Source organism: Helianthus annuus, chromosome 4 (assembly GCF_002127325.2).
Source record: "Helianthus annuus cultivar XRQ/B chromosome 4, HanXRQr2.0-SUNRISE, whole genome shotgun sequence".
Taxonomy (NCBI): Eukaryota; Viridiplantae; Streptophyta; class Magnoliopsida; order Asterales; family Asteraceae; genus Helianthus; species Helianthus annuus.
The window spans coordinates 187553441-187570205 of NC_035436.2; the positions used below are offsets into that span (position 1 = coordinate 187553441).

General features: G+C 37.7%; 4 protein-coding genes across 8 annotated transcripts; all 4 read right to left on the reverse strand.

Moving 5' to 3' along the window:
• Positions 1-2345: 2345 nt before the first annotated feature.
• Positions 2346-5498, reverse strand: LOC110937567 (calcineurin B-like protein 4). 5 transcript variants are annotated; one of them, XM_022180005.2, is made up of 9 exons: positions 5320-5498; positions 4559-4806; positions 4223-4305; positions 4079-4138; positions 3823-3931; positions 3630-3682; positions 3371-3451; positions 2852-2964; positions 2346-2649 (listed from the first exon to the last, which is right to left on the reverse strand). In XM_022180005.2, exons 2-9 carry the CDS (start codon positions 4641-4643, stop codon positions 2580-2582), a joined length of 654 nt encoding a protein of 217 aa, XP_022035697.1. In that variant the 5' UTR covers positions 4644-4806; positions 5320-5498; the 3' UTR covers positions 2346-2579. The 5 variants fall into 5 exon arrangements, with proteins under 5 accessions (XP_022035697.1, XP_035844585.1, XP_035844587.1 ...); XM_035988692.1 differs by having other exon boundaries at positions 3371-3454; XM_035988694.1 differs by having other exon boundaries at positions 3371-3454; positions 4559-4796; positions 5320-5478.
• A 6418-nt stretch (positions 5499-11916) lies between these two features.
• On the reverse strand, positions 11917-12879 carry LOC110934046. Its single transcript, XM_022177241.1, has one exon. The coding sequence runs from the start codon at positions 12877-12879 to the stop codon at positions 11917-11919; it is 963 nt and encodes a 320-aa protein (XP_022032933.1).
• Positions 12880-13281: 402 nt separating this feature from the next.
• LOC110934047 lies at positions 13282-15008 on the reverse strand. Its single transcript, XM_022177242.1, has 2 exons — positions 14431-15008; positions 13282-13861 (listed from the first exon to the last, which is right to left on the reverse strand). Exons 1-2 carry the CDS (start codon positions 15006-15008, stop codon positions 13282-13284), a joined length of 1158 nt encoding a protein of 385 aa, XP_022032934.1.
• A 618-nt stretch (positions 15009-15626) lies between these two features.
• LOC110934048 lies at positions 15627-16571 on the reverse strand. Its single transcript, XM_022177243.1, has 2 exons — positions 16264-16571; positions 15627-16062 (listed from the first exon to the last, which is right to left on the reverse strand). Exons 1-2 carry the CDS (start codon positions 16569-16571, stop codon positions 15627-15629), a joined length of 744 nt encoding a protein of 247 aa, XP_022032935.1.
• Positions 16572-16765: the final 194 nt, after the last annotated feature.

A 16765-nucleotide genomic window follows, 5' to 3' on the forward strand; every position in this document is an offset into this window, starting at 1 on the left:
TGCTGACGCGAGATCTGGGACCATACCCCTTCAGTCTCCATATAAAACACCATGACTTGAATCATAGATGTTTAAAACACCACACCATGAACAATGTCTCCAGATAAAACACCATGACTTGAATCATCGTCATGGTGTTTTAAAATCTGGGAATGGTTTTGTATTGATAAAACACCACGCCATGAACAATGTCTCCAGATAAAACACCATGACTTGAATCATAGATGTTTAAAACACCACGCCATGAACAATGTCTCCAGATAAAACACCATGACTTAAATCATAGTCAATTTATCCAGTTGTTTTAAAACACAACGCCATGAATCTGATTATAGACCTCTTTATGATAACGTATGAAGAATATGCAACCAAAGACTTCCTACAATTAAGGTGAATCTTTAATTCCGATATTTAAGGAAAAATGAGTGAATGTAGGTGTTTTTGGTTGTGTAGGTTACGATTACCATATTTTAAACATTGAAAAAGACACTATTGCCCTTCAATTTTACATAAGGTCCCTCTAATTAAAACACAATTTATATTTTTATACCCTATTGATCTCAACCATCAGATCAAATATCCAATGGTTTAAAACACTTCTTACCCTTCTTACATTTTAAACACTTTTTACCATATCCCTACCCTATATTATAATACTTTATTATTATATTTACTTTTAATAACATATTTTTAATTTTTTCCCGTTTTTTAAATATATATATAGAGTGCGGTTAACATACATTACGCGTTAGCGTACTTCACGTACGCGACGCTGTAAACCGTCGGATCAGGCAATAATCACGCATGGGACACAAAATAACGCATGGGATCAGATTTTTGGTGATAATCACGCATGAGAAGTAATAATCACGCATGGAAAGTATAATCACGCACATTGAGATGGTCAAAAAAAATAATAACGCACGTTATATATCTGGTCGCGTACGTTAATGTAGGTTAAGGCGTTTTGTACATTATACTTTCTCTCTCTCTCTCTCTCTCTCTATATATATATATATATATATATATATATTTCCTTTACCATTTTTAATAATTGTTTTTTTTCTTTTTTTTAAAACATATATTAATTTATCGATTAATTTTATACTTCTTTAATAATTTACGTTATAACTTTTTTCTAATAACTTAAGTACGTAGTTGTGCTTATTTTTTCCCTGAAATTCTGTTATAAATTTTATTAAAAACAAAGTTGTACTCAAAATAAGTATTTATTTGTACTAATGGTTTAGCTTTCTAAACAACATGCTTTATTTTCAAATCACGATTGTTTTACATTATCATTTACTCGGTTTCGCCGCAACGCGCGACGTAAAAAAAACTAGTTTTAAATTAAGGAACATAAAAACCGCAAAAACATGATGACTAAATATAATAAAAGAGAGAAATAGAGCGGTTATTTATTATACTTAAAACAATAAAAGATATGTTTGAACAAGTATTTATTTGGGTGGTAGACACACATACTTTATGTGGTTCTACTTAAATTTGGTTATGTATTGAAACATGTTCTTGAAACCGGATTAGACCTAGAACCAACTACATAGCCGATCTAGCTAGGTCTACTTTAATGGCTCCATTTGAACTGATCGGACGGGTGGAACCAATGAACTAGATCGTGTGGTTGGACTGTATTTGACAAATTATATATATATATATATATTTATGTTTTCTTCATCTTTCTTTCCAAACTCTCGTTTAATCATTAGTTTAACGCGCTCATTTTTCTTATTTCAAACTTCATATTTTGTTAATATAACAGATTCACACCAAAAGATTAAATATACACACATTTTGTTTTTAATTGGCTATATTTACATTTAAATTATCAATGACGTCATTCAGTTTGAGCAAAGGTTCACTAAGACGTCTGGTGTGTGTGTGTGTGTGTGGGGGGGGGGGGGATACTGGGGTTGACTCTTAGCAAGGGAGAGTGGGCCCAAGGCCTATTTTTCTGGGCCCAATTTTTTTATTTTTGTATAAATTTATTTTGTATATAATTATTGTAAGAAAAGCCTATAATATTAAAAACCCACTAATATTTACAACCTAATGTGATTTTTATACCCATTAACCTATTTAATTTTAGTCTATATAAACCCAATTTTCATTTAACCCTAAGTAACTCAACTGAAAAACTTGAATTTTAAACCCAAATCAAATAACAAAATCTTTTTGACAGAGCCTAGTTTTTAATTATAAGTTTTCTCTAGTCACATAGGGCCCCTGAATTATCCGAATTCTTAGGATGGCCTTGCATCCATCCATACACGTATATTATGTCGTTCAAAAAAATAAATAAATAAACACATACAATATTATATCTATAGAGGCTTCCAAAATCAACATTTTTATTCATGTTTCTGTCCATCATGTAGTGGCTAACATTTAACTCCCCAAGTACCAAACTAGAAATAGGCACATGAAAGCTGATGAAAGAAGCATCAAAAATAATGAAACAGAACCAAGTTTTATCTTAACTGCTCCTATAAAAGTAAGGAAGGAAGGCTCTTTCACACTTGGATACATTTTTTACACGATCGCGTACGAAAAAGACGGTTTTAGCCTGTCGTGTACGTCTCCTCTACCTGACTGTTCATCACAAAGCTTGGAAACCTCAAAGTTATGTCCCTGAAAATCCACCATTAAAAATAATAATCATTGGAGTCGACCCGTTAAAGAGTAAAATGATCAGAATGTTTGATTTCATTGTGACACATCTCTCTTTTATGTGGACAAAAGCAATAATATAACATATTAACATGCATGATTATCTAAGCTCATGTAAATTAACTCAAAGGAAGCTTGCATCAGTGGAAGTTTTAGAGCTTACATTAAATGAGGAAGAGTCATGTTCTTCAATAACGACGGGTTTTTGTCTACATATTCTCTCCATTCTTCTTGGTCGATCCTACCATCACCTTTACTATCTGCTTCAGTGAACGTCTGAATAATAAACAAAAGGTACAATCATCACAATTCAAGTATGAGGTCGGGTTGGTTAACGGGTCAATATGGGCCATTTTATGGTAAGGGCCGAAACAGGTTTGGTCAGTTTGGGTTGACCCGAAACATCTTTTATCCATTTTAAAATTTACTGTAAGTTATTAGTAATTTAGTACGTACATCAAATACTCAAATTTGATTACCAAAATATATGATTTCATGATCATCTAATTTTTATAAATAACATGATCGTGGATGATATATGCATTAGATTTTCGCTTTGTGCGACTTTCTACCCGTTTGACACACTCAACCTGTTAGAGATAAAACATAACCCAAATTGACCCATTTATATGTAAATGGCTTGACTTTGCCACCTGTACCAATAACAAAGAAGCAAGCCTACCTTATCTACCATCGATTCGATTATATCGTTCGATAGTTCAAGATCAGATTCATGAAGAAGCGCCAAAACCATCTCCTTCAACTGCTACCATGAAAAAAAGTTTCCAGCATTCAGTGTTCAAAATATTTGGGATGTACAATCCATATTATGACATGAATATATATGGAAAAAATGAGCTTTAAATTTACAAACAAAAACAAGAAATATGCATTTCCCCAAAAAGAAAAAAAAATAATATCAAGAAATAGAACCACATTACCTCCTCGCGTTCAATGAAGCCCGTCCGCCTTAAATCATACAATTTGAAAGCATCTGCAACAAGATTGATTTTAATTTTTATCAGATTAATTATTCTTAATTTCTTATTATATTGTGTCTTCTAGATATAAGAAGTAACGAAAACTACTTGTACAAATGACAAAATAAAAGTATATCTTATCATCATTTCTTACACAGAACTTTGTCCGCTTGAGGAGCTTTCGGATGAAACACACCCAGCGAACGAACAAACTCGCTAAAGTCAATATGCCCACTCCTATTCACGTCGAAAAGATCAAATATCTGCACAAGCAACAATATACGTTGCACCAGGAAACAAATTTCTAAAACAATTAGCGAATATACGTACAATGTTAAGAGTTATATAACTTATATCCAAAATAGAATCTATTTATTGTTTGAAATACAAAATAACAAAACCCTACTTACTCGATCTGCAAACAAGTTCCGCTTATCGTGATTTCTGAATAAAGCTAGATGGAACTCATCCTGTAAACACATACTGTATCAAAGCATTTTATAATAGAATAGTATTAATATATAACAAATAAAATAACAGGAGAGTATATATACCTTTCCTATAAGCCCATCATCATCCATAGAACTGCTTAGTTTCCCAAATAGCTCATATAAAGCTTCCACCTCATTAACAGTAACTGCAAGACTTATAAGTGTTCAATGGCCGTTACAATCCAAACGACGACAAAATAAATCCCAAAACATTTTTTTCTTTTTCACATTCTGTTATTGTTTGAAAAGTAGTAATTTCAATTACAAAACACCCCAAAATTTAGATAAAAAAACCACCGGAAACATCGCTAATGCACAATACATATTAACCACCCTTGTACAAAAGGCCATCTATACAACTATGACAAGATGATGATATAAATCACCAAAGCGACTTACAAGGGGTCTCGGCAGCAAGCTCGGCAGCATCAAAAGAAGGCAGTTTTTTAAAATTTTTTGAAGAAGTTGAACAAAAACAACCCATGATTACACCAATTATAATATGAAATTCTTCACTATTACATGACCGAATACTTGGATGAATGGCTCGATATGAATATACGATCTTCGGATAAACAAGAAAGTTGCATATGCTCAAACAACGGCCTCCAAAGTGACACTAGCTTTTTGATTAACCCTGTAATTAACTAAAGAAAAAAACTTATGGATGAACACCAATTAAAAAATGGAAACTTTAATCATTGAACATAAACTACATACTGATGCAGTGGAGATGCTAACAAATGATCAAAGTATTGAAATAACTTATTTAATGGATGATGAAACAAAATCAATAACAATAAAGAAACATGAATATTTTTAATCCACCTAAGATCCACAAAAACATATGAATACTGAGTCAGTGGAGATGCTAACAAATCATATATATATAATAATCCATCAATATTACAACCAAACAATAATTCCATCACCAAAAACTTTCGCTTTATTAATATAATATTAATAAAATATTGATAAAGAGACATTACAATATTACAATAAACATAAAATCCAACAAAATGAAGATACGATGAATCAAAACATTAAATATCTGCCAAAAGAATAAAAAAGAGTATGTTCAAATAAAACAAGAAATTCTTGTGATCAATGAATGAATTCATGTGTGTGATTCTGAACAAGAAAACATAACATAAACTTACATTAATTTATTCGTTTGGATTAATAGTTTCAAAAACTATTGAGGAGAATGGTGATTTTGGACGCAGAAATTAGCGTTTTCCTGCGCCAAAATCGAAGAAAAGGGAGGGTTTTGCTTGGCACTTTTTGAAAATGATGTTACCGGTAGGTAAGTCAAATGATGAACCCCCTCTTTTCAGTTGCTTTCCACCGCAAACAAATAAATATAAATAACTTTAAAAAAGCCAAAAAGATAGGTGTAATTTTTTATTTATTACCCCATCTATGAAGTAAAAGCAATATGCCTCACTAACTTTGTAACAACTTACATATATACCCATACAATTAGTCTTTTCAGAAAGATTATGTTAAGGTTAATGTTAGAGAACTAGGTTCTTGTGATCATTAAAAGATTGTTATATTGAGTAAAACATGTTTATATTAACGTGGCCAAAAATAATTGACTGACTCGAATCCATTTTCTAACGCTTTCGGTTTGTTACTTTATAATTTTTTCTTAATATGTTTTTTATTCACGAAATATTTTTACGTTTATAAAGATGCTATTGGTGAACGCTTCAAGCCTAACTAGTTAGGTATGATTAATCCTTTTTGTTTAATATCTTAACATTGGTCTAATGGGGTAGCTCAAACTTAAAGATGGGATTAACGACATTTTTTTCAAAACTAGCAATATGAAAATGAGTTGGTTGTACATAGTCATCACATTAAGTTTTGGCTTTTGTCAACTACACCCCTAATATTATGGCATGGAACAATATGGCCCCCAATTTTATGTCAAATTTTGTGGTCTATATTAAATTAAGGTGAAGATAATCAATCAACCATTCATCATATATATGTTGTATGTTAAGATAACCTAAAAAAATGTCATTCATTGTACATATTAGTACACTTGTAGTATATAACTATAAACACATATTTTAATGCAAACCAGATCATTGATGGATTGCTCACATCCTTAAATTCTTAAATAGATAATAAAAAAATGGTTGAACCAAACAAACATGGTTGATGTTGTGACTTGATTATGAAAAGAATTGTAAATTTAATAACAAATAAGCTAATGACTATGATTTTAATCAATAAAATAGTTATATCCTGTTTATTTATTGAGAAATTCATGAAATAAGTTACTTTCAAATGTGATATACCTTAATAGTCTTTCCATTGAATACTTAGGGCACCCGGGGCACCCTCGGGGACTCCCTTCAGGGACCATGTTCACCGTGCGGGTATGGTGCCGCCATCCAAGAGGGGAGGGAAATCGGGGAGGGGGTTGGGGGAGAAGTCACTGCACAAGAAGAGAGGAGATGGTGGGCCCATAGCTTGTAACAACCAATCAATTTTTTTTTTAATAAAAAAACAATTCCCTTAAGAGGGGTGCACCCCGTACGTTTTTGGACAAGAGGGAAGTTATAGAGGAGAAATGACATGACAACGTATGATTGGGTTAAAAAAAGTTTCCACTCACCTCATTAGGGGTTGCCCCCTTCACCCTTACACCTATAAATATGAGTTACACAAAACCGTATTCACTTTGGCTTGCGTATCCACTTTATTCCATCAACATCTATTGAAAAGTATGAGGGACGTGAATAACCTCTCGCGTAACAACTTGTGTTATGTATTGTCAACAAAACATACATTTTGTTTATAAAATTCAATGCAATACAAGTTTGGTTTGTGTAGTAGGGTTTTTTTTTTTTTTTTTTTTTTTTTTTTTTTTTTTTTGATGTAGCAGGTACTAATTTAAGGTATGAAGTTTAATAAACAAGTATCACTCACCAATTTATAACTTAATAACTCATTCAAACACATGAGAGAGAGAGAAGGGGGGTGGGGTGGCGGGGAGGGGCGGGGTGTATGACTACTTTAGTACCCGTATTCATGATCATGGAAACGTGTTTTATGAATCCAGAGGTCACTCAAGTATGTTCCATGTTCGAATTGGGTGGTTTGAAATTGTCCATTATTCTTAAGGGGTAGAGATGAAAGAATTGATCCTTTCACAGTGTGGTCGCATATGTTTATGACGATTTATGAAAGGGCTGAGGTCTCCGACTAGTTTTGTGCTCCTTTATAAAAGGTTTGAGTCATTTTGCCCTTTTAATAAATTTAAAACTACATCATCTCTATGGATGCATCTACATGTTAGGACTTGGGATGGGATAAAGGCGTCACTCAAATCTAGCTAACATATTAAAAAGTGTGCAACTTTTAATAGTTTAGTTAGGCACATTTTAGTATTTTAAGAGGTCTCTTAATTCATCTTAGTTTTTCTTCCACTTAAATAAAATCCTTCTCAACAATTTTTATGTTGAACTTGTTGTTAGGGTTTATATCTTCCTTCTGATAAATTGAAAGTGTCTAAAACTTGTTTTTACAAGGCTTCTGTGCAACACATTTTCGCGATAACGTGAAAGACGTCAGCCCTGTCGTGCTACAAATGTTGTAGTATTTTGTTAACGTCATTGCAAAATTAATAAGGTTAAAACTATGCAAGTTTTTTTTTATAGTATTTATGCTTGATTGTATGTATCAAGTTTTGATGAACAATTTTGGTTGCGTTTGATGGCTGCTTCTGGTCTAAAGTAAGTTAATTACCGAAAAACAAGAAACTAGTCCAAGGTTGGTTGCGTTTTTATGCCATCAACCCGAGACCTCACCTTTAATAGACATATGTCTTCACCAAGTGAGCTACCTCACATTGGTAACTAATGGGTTAGCTACCAGCCAATTAAGTAGTGGCTCATGAACATGGATATATCGCCATCTTATTTTAATGTTATTTAGTTTATTTTGCAGGGCAAATTAATGGATGACTTGAAGTTCCATCAAAGGACGATTAAATATAGGAAAGAGACTGGAATTATTGTATCACAATCAGAGGTTGATCTAGTTGCATGGTGTAAGTAAGATAAAATCCACACAAACATGCATATAATTATATATATGCACATGGGATTCAATTCCTTTCTTTACACAAGGGCAAGAAGAAGAAGAAAACTCCACAAATTAAGAAAGTGAATGGGAAAGACAAAACACCTAGATTTTGAAGGAACATTGATTTTCATTGAGATTCAAATATGCAGAACACATCGATCAAATAGCCAGAGCCTTGTGAGACTCCTTAAATAAAGGAAACAACCTAAGACTAATTCTCCAATATTCAAAATAAACAAACGTGAATAAATAAATATAAAATAGGTCTCTAATATTCCCCCTCAGCTTGAGCGTGGATACGTGCTGACGTTCAAGCTGGATCTAAACGTCTCGAACAGATATCGTGGTAAGCCCTTCGTGAATATGTCAGCATACTGTTCGGGTGATGGTACATGAAGAACACGGATGTGGCCAAGAGTGACTTTCTCCCGAACAAAATGAATGTCTATTTCAATGTGCTTTGTTCGTTGATGCTGTACGGGATTACCTGACAGGTACACTGCTGAAATGTTGTCACAAAAGACAACAGTGGCTTTAGGAGGCGGACGGGTTTGCTACACCCCTATATTCAGCCTCAGCGCTGGAGCGGGAGATGGTTGGTTGACGTTTCGAGGACCATGAAATTAAATTGTCCCCGAGAAAAATACAGTAACCCGAGGTGGAGCGTCGAGTGTCTGGGCACCCTCCCCAGTCTGCATCCGAGTAAGCAACTAACGAATGCGATGGAGAGGCTGATATGCGTAAACCAAGGTCAATAGTACCATGTATGTAGCGTAAGACACGTTTCATGAATGCAAAGTGAGTGTCTCGTGGGGCGTGCATGAAGAGGCAGATTTTCTGCACAGCATAAGATAAGTCCGGACGAGTAATAGTGAGGTACTGTAAAGCACCAACCAAACTTCTGTATAAACTCCCGTCAGGTAAAGGCGTACCGTCCAAAGCGCTTAGTTTGGTGGATGTATCGACTGCTGTGTGACACGGTTTGCACGCAGTCATGTTTGCACGATGTAAAATGTCTCTAGCATATTGACTTTGTGCCAAAAACAAAGAATTGTGGTCACGACTAACCGTAATACCGAGAAAATGATGAAGAGAACCCAAGTCCGTCATTGCAAACTCAGCCGACAATTTGGAAATGAAACCATTAAGAAGGGCTGGATTGCTAGCGGTTAGAACAATGTCGTCTACGTACAAGAGTAGGTACGCAATATGAGGTCCATGACAGTAAATGAATAGCGACGTGTCACATAGGATGTGCCGAAATCCCAGTGAAGATATGAAGGTAGAGAACCGAGTATACCACGCCCGTGGTGCCTGTTTCAATCCATACAACGATTTCTTGAGCCGACATACGTGGTTTGGATAATTTGGGTTGACAAAGCCGGCCGGTTGATGCATGTAGACCGTTTCCTGCAATTGACCATTAAGAAAAGCATTTTTAACGTCTAATTGGTGTATCGGCCAAGAGTGAGAAACCGCTAACGAAAGGACTGTCCTAATTGTAGCAGGTTTGACAACCGGGCTGAAAGTGTCAGTGCAGTCGATGCCTACAGTTTGAGATTTACCATTGCAAACAAGTCGTGCTTTATACCTCTCCAAAGACCCGTTAGCATTAAACTTGTGTCGAAATAACCACATCGAACGGATGACCGGGCTCTCCATGGGCTTTGGAACCAACTCCCAAGTATTATTATTCTGCAAAGCACTAAATTCGTCATTCATGGCGCGTAGCCAGTTAGGGTCCGATAAGGCTTTTGTGTGTGAGTTAGGAACCGGTGAAATGGAAGAGGTTGCGGCTAGGTTGTATCGCGGGTTTGGTTTGGAAATTCCCGCTTTAGAGCAAGTTTGCATGTGGTGTTCGTTAGCGTTAGGTTGCGAGGAAGTAGGAGTGGGGTTGAGAGTGACATCGTCGTTGAGGGTGGGGGTGGTAGGACTATGTACGGGTTGGGTGGGAGGATGAGGAGTAGAGGTAGGTAATGGGAAATGGTTGGAGTTATTAGAGGAAGGAAGGTTAACAGGTTGTGAGGTGGTAGTCGAAGGTGAAGTAGTGGGTATGTGTTGGACAGAAGGAACCGTAGGAAAAAATGAAGGGAAAATTTGAGGAGAGATGATTGATGGGTCTTCTAGGAATTTGTATGAGTGTGTGGATGAGAGTTCACTAAAAGGGTAGTGTTTTCGTCAAAAATAACATGTCGAGAGAGATGGACACGGCCGGTGACAGGATCGTAACACCGGTAACCCCGGAAGTCCGATGGGTATCCGAGGAAGACGCACCGTGCGGATCTAGGTGAGAGTTTGTGAGCTTGAGTAGCAGACATGTTCGGGTAACAGGCACAACCAGAAGTACGAATGTGTTCATACGTAGGTTGGCGAAAAAATAGGGCGGAAGCTGGTGTGTTGAAGTTAAGTCGAGATGTGGGTAAAATATTGTGTAAGTAAGTGGTGGTATGGAGCGCCTCGACCCAAAATTGTGGTGGAAGGTGGGCATGAATCAATAAAGCACGAATAACATCATTGAGCCGACGCAACATGCGTTCTGATCGGCCATTTTGTTGGGATGTTTGAGGACACGCAAAACGAAAAAGAAGGCCATTTTGATCGGCAAAGGTTTTGAAGTTGTTGTTATCAAATTCACCACCTAGATCATATTGAAATGTTTTAATTGGTAACTGAAATTGGGTTTGAATTAATTTATGAAATTTGGTGAAGGTGTTAAATGTGTCCGATTTGAATTTTAGTGGATATACCCAAACGTAATTGGTAAAGTTATCAACTAAAACCATGTAATACTTGTAACCGGAGTTGCTAATAATAGGCGAAGTCCACAAATCACAATGAATAATTTCAAAAGGTTTAAAAGTATGAGAAACCGAATCAACAAATGGTAATCGTTTACTGTTTGACAATTGACATGAAGAACAAACAGAAAAGTCAACAGTTTTATTGCAGGAAATACTAAAAGTCTGTTGAAGGTGTTGAAGCACTTTCGTTCCGGGATGTCCGAGACGAGCATGCCATGGTTGAGGTGCAGTGGATGATGTTAAAGCAAACTCCGGCGGGGTGAGCGGGTAGAGGTCTCCACGGCTATTGTGGCGGGAAAGGAGGCGTCCATCCTTGAGGTCCTTCAAAGAAAAACCAAAAGGATCAAACTCAATGGAAACTTGGTTATCAATAGTAAATTTACGAACAGATAACAAGTTTTTGATTACATTGGGTGAGTGAACAATGTTGTTAAGTTTGTAGGTTTTGTTTGGTAGGGTGTAGAAGCCATTACCGGAACCCGTAACGGGTAAACGTTGACCATTACCGACAAATATAGGACTTGGAGGTAATAATGAGGGAGTTAAAATTGTACCTTGATCGGCGGTGATGTGAGAGGATGCCCCGGAGTCCATGTTCCATTGAGGATCTGGGTAGTTCATAGTAAAATGAGAAAGCGCCATTCCGATATCCGTCGGACACAAGGCATTTGATGGCTGCGGTGTGAAACCGGGTGGGGGTTGATGGGCCAAATGAGCCTGTGATGGAGCCAGATAGGATGGATTAGGGTGATTTGGGTAAGTGGTAGGCTGAGATGGGTAAGGAGTGGGAGGTGGGGTCCAATGTGGTTGAGTAAAAGGTTGGTGTGGTGTAGATGGTGACCACGGCTGCTGTTAAGAGGAGGGATGGGGATTGGGAAATGAGGTTGGCTGATGTTGTGATGAATTTTGGTAAGAGGAATTTTGGCTGATGTTGGGATGTTGTGGTGGCCACGAGGATGAGCCACGACCTGATGGTGAAGATGAGTAATTCCGATTTGAACCTCCTTGCCTACCACCACGAGCATTCGCACCACGTCCACGAGCGGCTTTCACTGGATCATAATTACGACCCCGATAACCATTAGGATAAGGTGAGCGGGTCGAATCCGTGGACGTGGGATTAGTAGAATGAAGGAGAACCGAATCTTTATTTTGGTTTGATCTGGCCGAGACCCGACTTTGTTCATCTTCAATCATACTTCTAGCAACATCCCACGAGGGTTTGTTTTGGTTTATGATGGCAGCGATGGTATCATATTCGATCGGTAAGCCACGGACCATTTGAATAACAAGCCGACTATCAGAGACGGGTTGATCAGCATCACGTAACTGTTCAGCGAGATCCTTCAGCGTTTGACAATAATCATCAAAGGATGCACATGAATTTAGAGTTGTGTTGGTGAACCGGGTTTCAAGAGTGACAGCCCTGGCCTGTTTGTTATTGACAAAAATTTCCTGTATTTTAAGCCATGCAGCCCTAGCAGTGAGTTCGGTAGACAGAGCACGAGCCAATAAATCATCTGACAAAGTACTGTATATCCATTGGAGGATGAGAGCATCGATTTCAGACCAGGAAGCATAAGAGGGATCAGATTCATCGGGTGGGGCAGTACCATCAATATGATTTAAGACCTTGTAGGCACAAGCATTAAGATTAAACAGTTTAACCCAAGAGGAATACGTTACCTTCTTTCCATCGAGTGTTCGGATCTTGTTGTTGATGTTCGTAACGGTGTAAGCCGGATGTAGTGAGGATTTTTCCGGTGGATTTTGGTTGTTTTGGGAGCCACTGGTGGCTGTATCATCGGTAGGCATGATTGCTGATGTAGAGAAAATAAAAAAATTTAGGGTTTAGGAAAGGCTCTGATTACCATGAAGGAACATTGATTTTCATTGAGATTCAAATATGCAGAATACATCGATCAAATAGCCAGAGCCTTCTGAGACTCCTTAAATAAAGGAAACAACCTAAGACTAATTCTCCAATATTCAAAATAAACAAATGTGAATAAATAAATATAAAATAGGTCTCTAATAGATTTAAGATGGGAAAATGTGTTTTTTTTGAAACGTGAACTTCATTAGAAAACCACCAACCCGAAAACCGGGAGGCACCAATTTTCCCAAGTCATGTTCTTAAACTTCGTTCTATTCCTAGCCCACAGGAACCCAAACGACTTCACCTCGCTAATGACCTTCTCGATTCTAAGCCTTTTATTACTGAATCTTGCTTCGTTCCTCGCCTTCCAGAGACTCCAACAAGCAATGATAATCAAACCTTGAAGGATAGTTTTCTCCGGTTCCTTTAACCCACAGAACAAGTGCACCTCCATAAGATCTTGGAACGAAAACGCGTAAATCTGCGTAACCTGACATGCTGATCGAATTCCAGACCACATTAGCAGCAAGACATTCCGTGAAAAGGTGACCCACTGTGTCCTCTCCCTCGTTACAAAAACCGCAACTCAAATCTTGAAGGTTGATGTTTCTTCTTCGAAGGGCCTCTACCGTAGGAATTCCGCCTAATCCCGTCCGCCAAGCAAATATATTGCACTTAGCATGAACCCACCTGCACCATTTAAACCTCGAGAAGTTGTCCGATCCACGGCCTTTCACTAAAGTTCTTTTAACAGCTCCGACGCTAAAATCCCCCGACCCATCCCCGAGCCAGACCCACTTATCCTTACTATCGAAAACAACGAACGAATCCAGCAGGTTAAGAAGCTGAATCAGATCCTCCGATTCTGGCCCAGGAGCCAACGGTCTTTTCCATTGCCATCCAAACTTCTCCTGTCCGCTTCCATTAAAAATACGGTCACTGACTTTGCATCTTTTATTGACTTCAATCTGGAACAATCTAGGATAAATGTCTTTCAGCGGCTCGCACGTAGCCCAAGGGTCTAACCAGAAGGCTATACTATCTCCCTTACCCGGAATACCTTTGAAGAAGCTTCTCAGCGAGCTCTCTTCCACCTTGGATTTGGCTATCAACTTCACAATTTTGTTCCATGGGCCTCCCATATATTTTTTGCCGGCAAGAAGTCCCAATTCCGAACACTACTATGAATGGCTGTGATAATTTTCCGCCATAAATTATTTTCCTCTGCCTTATACCGCCAACACCGTTTGGAAATGAGAGCCAAATTAATGTCTTTAAGCTTACAGAGACCAAGCCCACCACTATCTTTTGGAACCGAAACACTATCCCAAGCCACCCAATGGATTTTATGCCCTTCATTTGCTCCCCCCCCCCAAAGAAACCTTTTTATCATACTTTCCAGATCATGTATCACTTTACAGGGAGCTTTGTAGAGCGAGAAATAATAGGTAGGGAGGCTTTCAAGAACGTACTTGATGAGCACTAACCTGCCTCCAATGGAGAGAGAGTCCGCCTTCCATTTTGAGAGTCTCGCTTCAAAAACGTCGTACACCGGTTTCCAGTTATTAATATTACTCATATTAGCTCCAACCATTAACCCCAAGTACCGAAACGGGAGCTTGTCCGCTTTACACCCGACCCTAGCTACTTTTTCCTCAACCTCCCACCCTTCCACCCCCATGCCATACAAATTTGACTTAGACAGATTAATTTTTAAGCCCGAGCACATGTAGAAAACCCTAAGAATCCTCACAACATTCAAAACATTCTCTGATAACCAATCCCAAAGAATAATAGCGTCGTCAGCATACAGAAGATGAGAAATAGACGGCCCGTCATTTGGGGTTTTGATACCTTTCAAGATACCTTCCTCCTTAGCCTTGTCCAACATACATGAAAGCGCTTCCATCACAAGCAAAAAGATGAACGGGGAAATTGGGTCACCATGCCTCATCCCTTTTTCACATTTGAATTCGAAAGTAGGCGATCCGTAAACCAAGACAGAAGATCTCGCAGAATTAAGGATCCCCCAAATCCAATTGCACCAGATATCCGGGAATCCCATTTATTTCATGATATCCACAACGAAAGACCAATTGACATTATCATACGCCTTTTCGAAGTCGATCTTTAATAGAAACGCCTTTTTCTTATTATTTCGTTCACAATAAGCGGCCCGTCAAGAATAAATTTACCTTTCAACAAATTCGATTGCGAGTCCGACACCACTTTCCCAATCACCATCTTCAAGCGGTTCGCAAGGATTTTAGAAATCACCTTGCTTATAATCCCAACCAGATTAATCGGCCTTTAATTATTGAGATCCACCGGGTCTTTAATTTTAGGCACGAGAGTAATGAAAGAGGACCTGCAACTTACATTAATTTTGCTATCCTTGTGAAAAAACTCCATCAGACTTTTGAAATCCACCTCAAACACACCCCAAAAAGTGCTTAATAAACTTCATGCTAAAACCATCGGGCCCGGAAGCCCGGTCGTCACCACACTCAAACACGACCTCCTTAATTTCCTTGTTAGTGAATGGCTCCTTAAGAAACTCCCGATCCGAATCGGACAGAGTCTTAATACCACTACAAACGAGCATCAGCCTATCCGTTTGGATTTCAACAAATCTTTTCCTAAAAAAAGGATAGGACCTCCTTCTTAACCTTAGTCGGCTTCGTCACCCAAATATCGTTAATAGATAAACCTGGAATGTTGTTAGATGCCTTTCTCTTGTTGATAACCTCGTGGAAGAATTTGAATTCTCATCACCATCAATGGCCCACTTAATCCTCGACCTTTGTCTTAAGTCTTCTCCTTTTTTCAAACTCAAGTCTTTAAGCACTTTATTGCATTCCGCGAACGTCCATTCCTCGTCTTTCGATAAATTCCTAGTTTCCATTAACTCTTCAAGCCTTTCTAAATCATCTCTGACCCTTCTTTCTTCCTCTCCTTCTTTTTCAATCATCTCGTCCCTCCAAATCTTGATTTTGGATCGAATAAATGCTAGTTTTTTGGATAGAAAAAGATCTGGCTCACCACTGAATTTAAACGACGCAGCAGCCGACTTCACAACATCTTCCAGCCCTTCCTTTTTCAGCCACGAATTATAGAACCTGAAGGGTTTATGTCCAAAGTTCAAAGAGCTTATAGAAAGAATCAACGGTCTATGATCCGAGTGAAGATTGTGCAGCACCCTTAGACACGCCTCGGGCCATTTATTGAAGAATTTTGAGCACACTAACACCCTATCAATCTTGCTTAGTTTTCTGCCACTATCTCTGACATAGGTGAACTATTTTCCCACCATATTATACTCCACGAGGCCCTTATTATGAATAAAATTGTTAAAGTTTCTCGGACACGACGGTTTAAATTCACTGTTTCTCCTTTCCTCTCTGACTCTAACCGCATTGAAATCTCCCGCAATTATCCAGTATCCTTCTTCAGACGCCATCTCCGCTTGAATCTCGTTCCAAAGATCCTGTTTGGCTCTGGTACTCTGAGGAGCATAGACGTTAACAACACTCAAAACTTCATTATAACCTTTAAGCCAACCTTTAATGATAATAAAATTCATTTTCTTCACCGATTCCCTGTAATCAAACAACTCCGAGTCCCACATGCATAGTAATCCACCAGACTGGCCAACCGAACCAACCAAGTCTAACCCAAAATTCCTTGAATAAAAAAGTTAAAAGAAATTGGTACAAGTTAAGAATAAAAAAACATTTATATTTAATTTGTTAACTCTTGAATAAAACTTTTATTGAAATGCAGATAAAAAATAACATGTTTTATTATATTATAAAAACAACG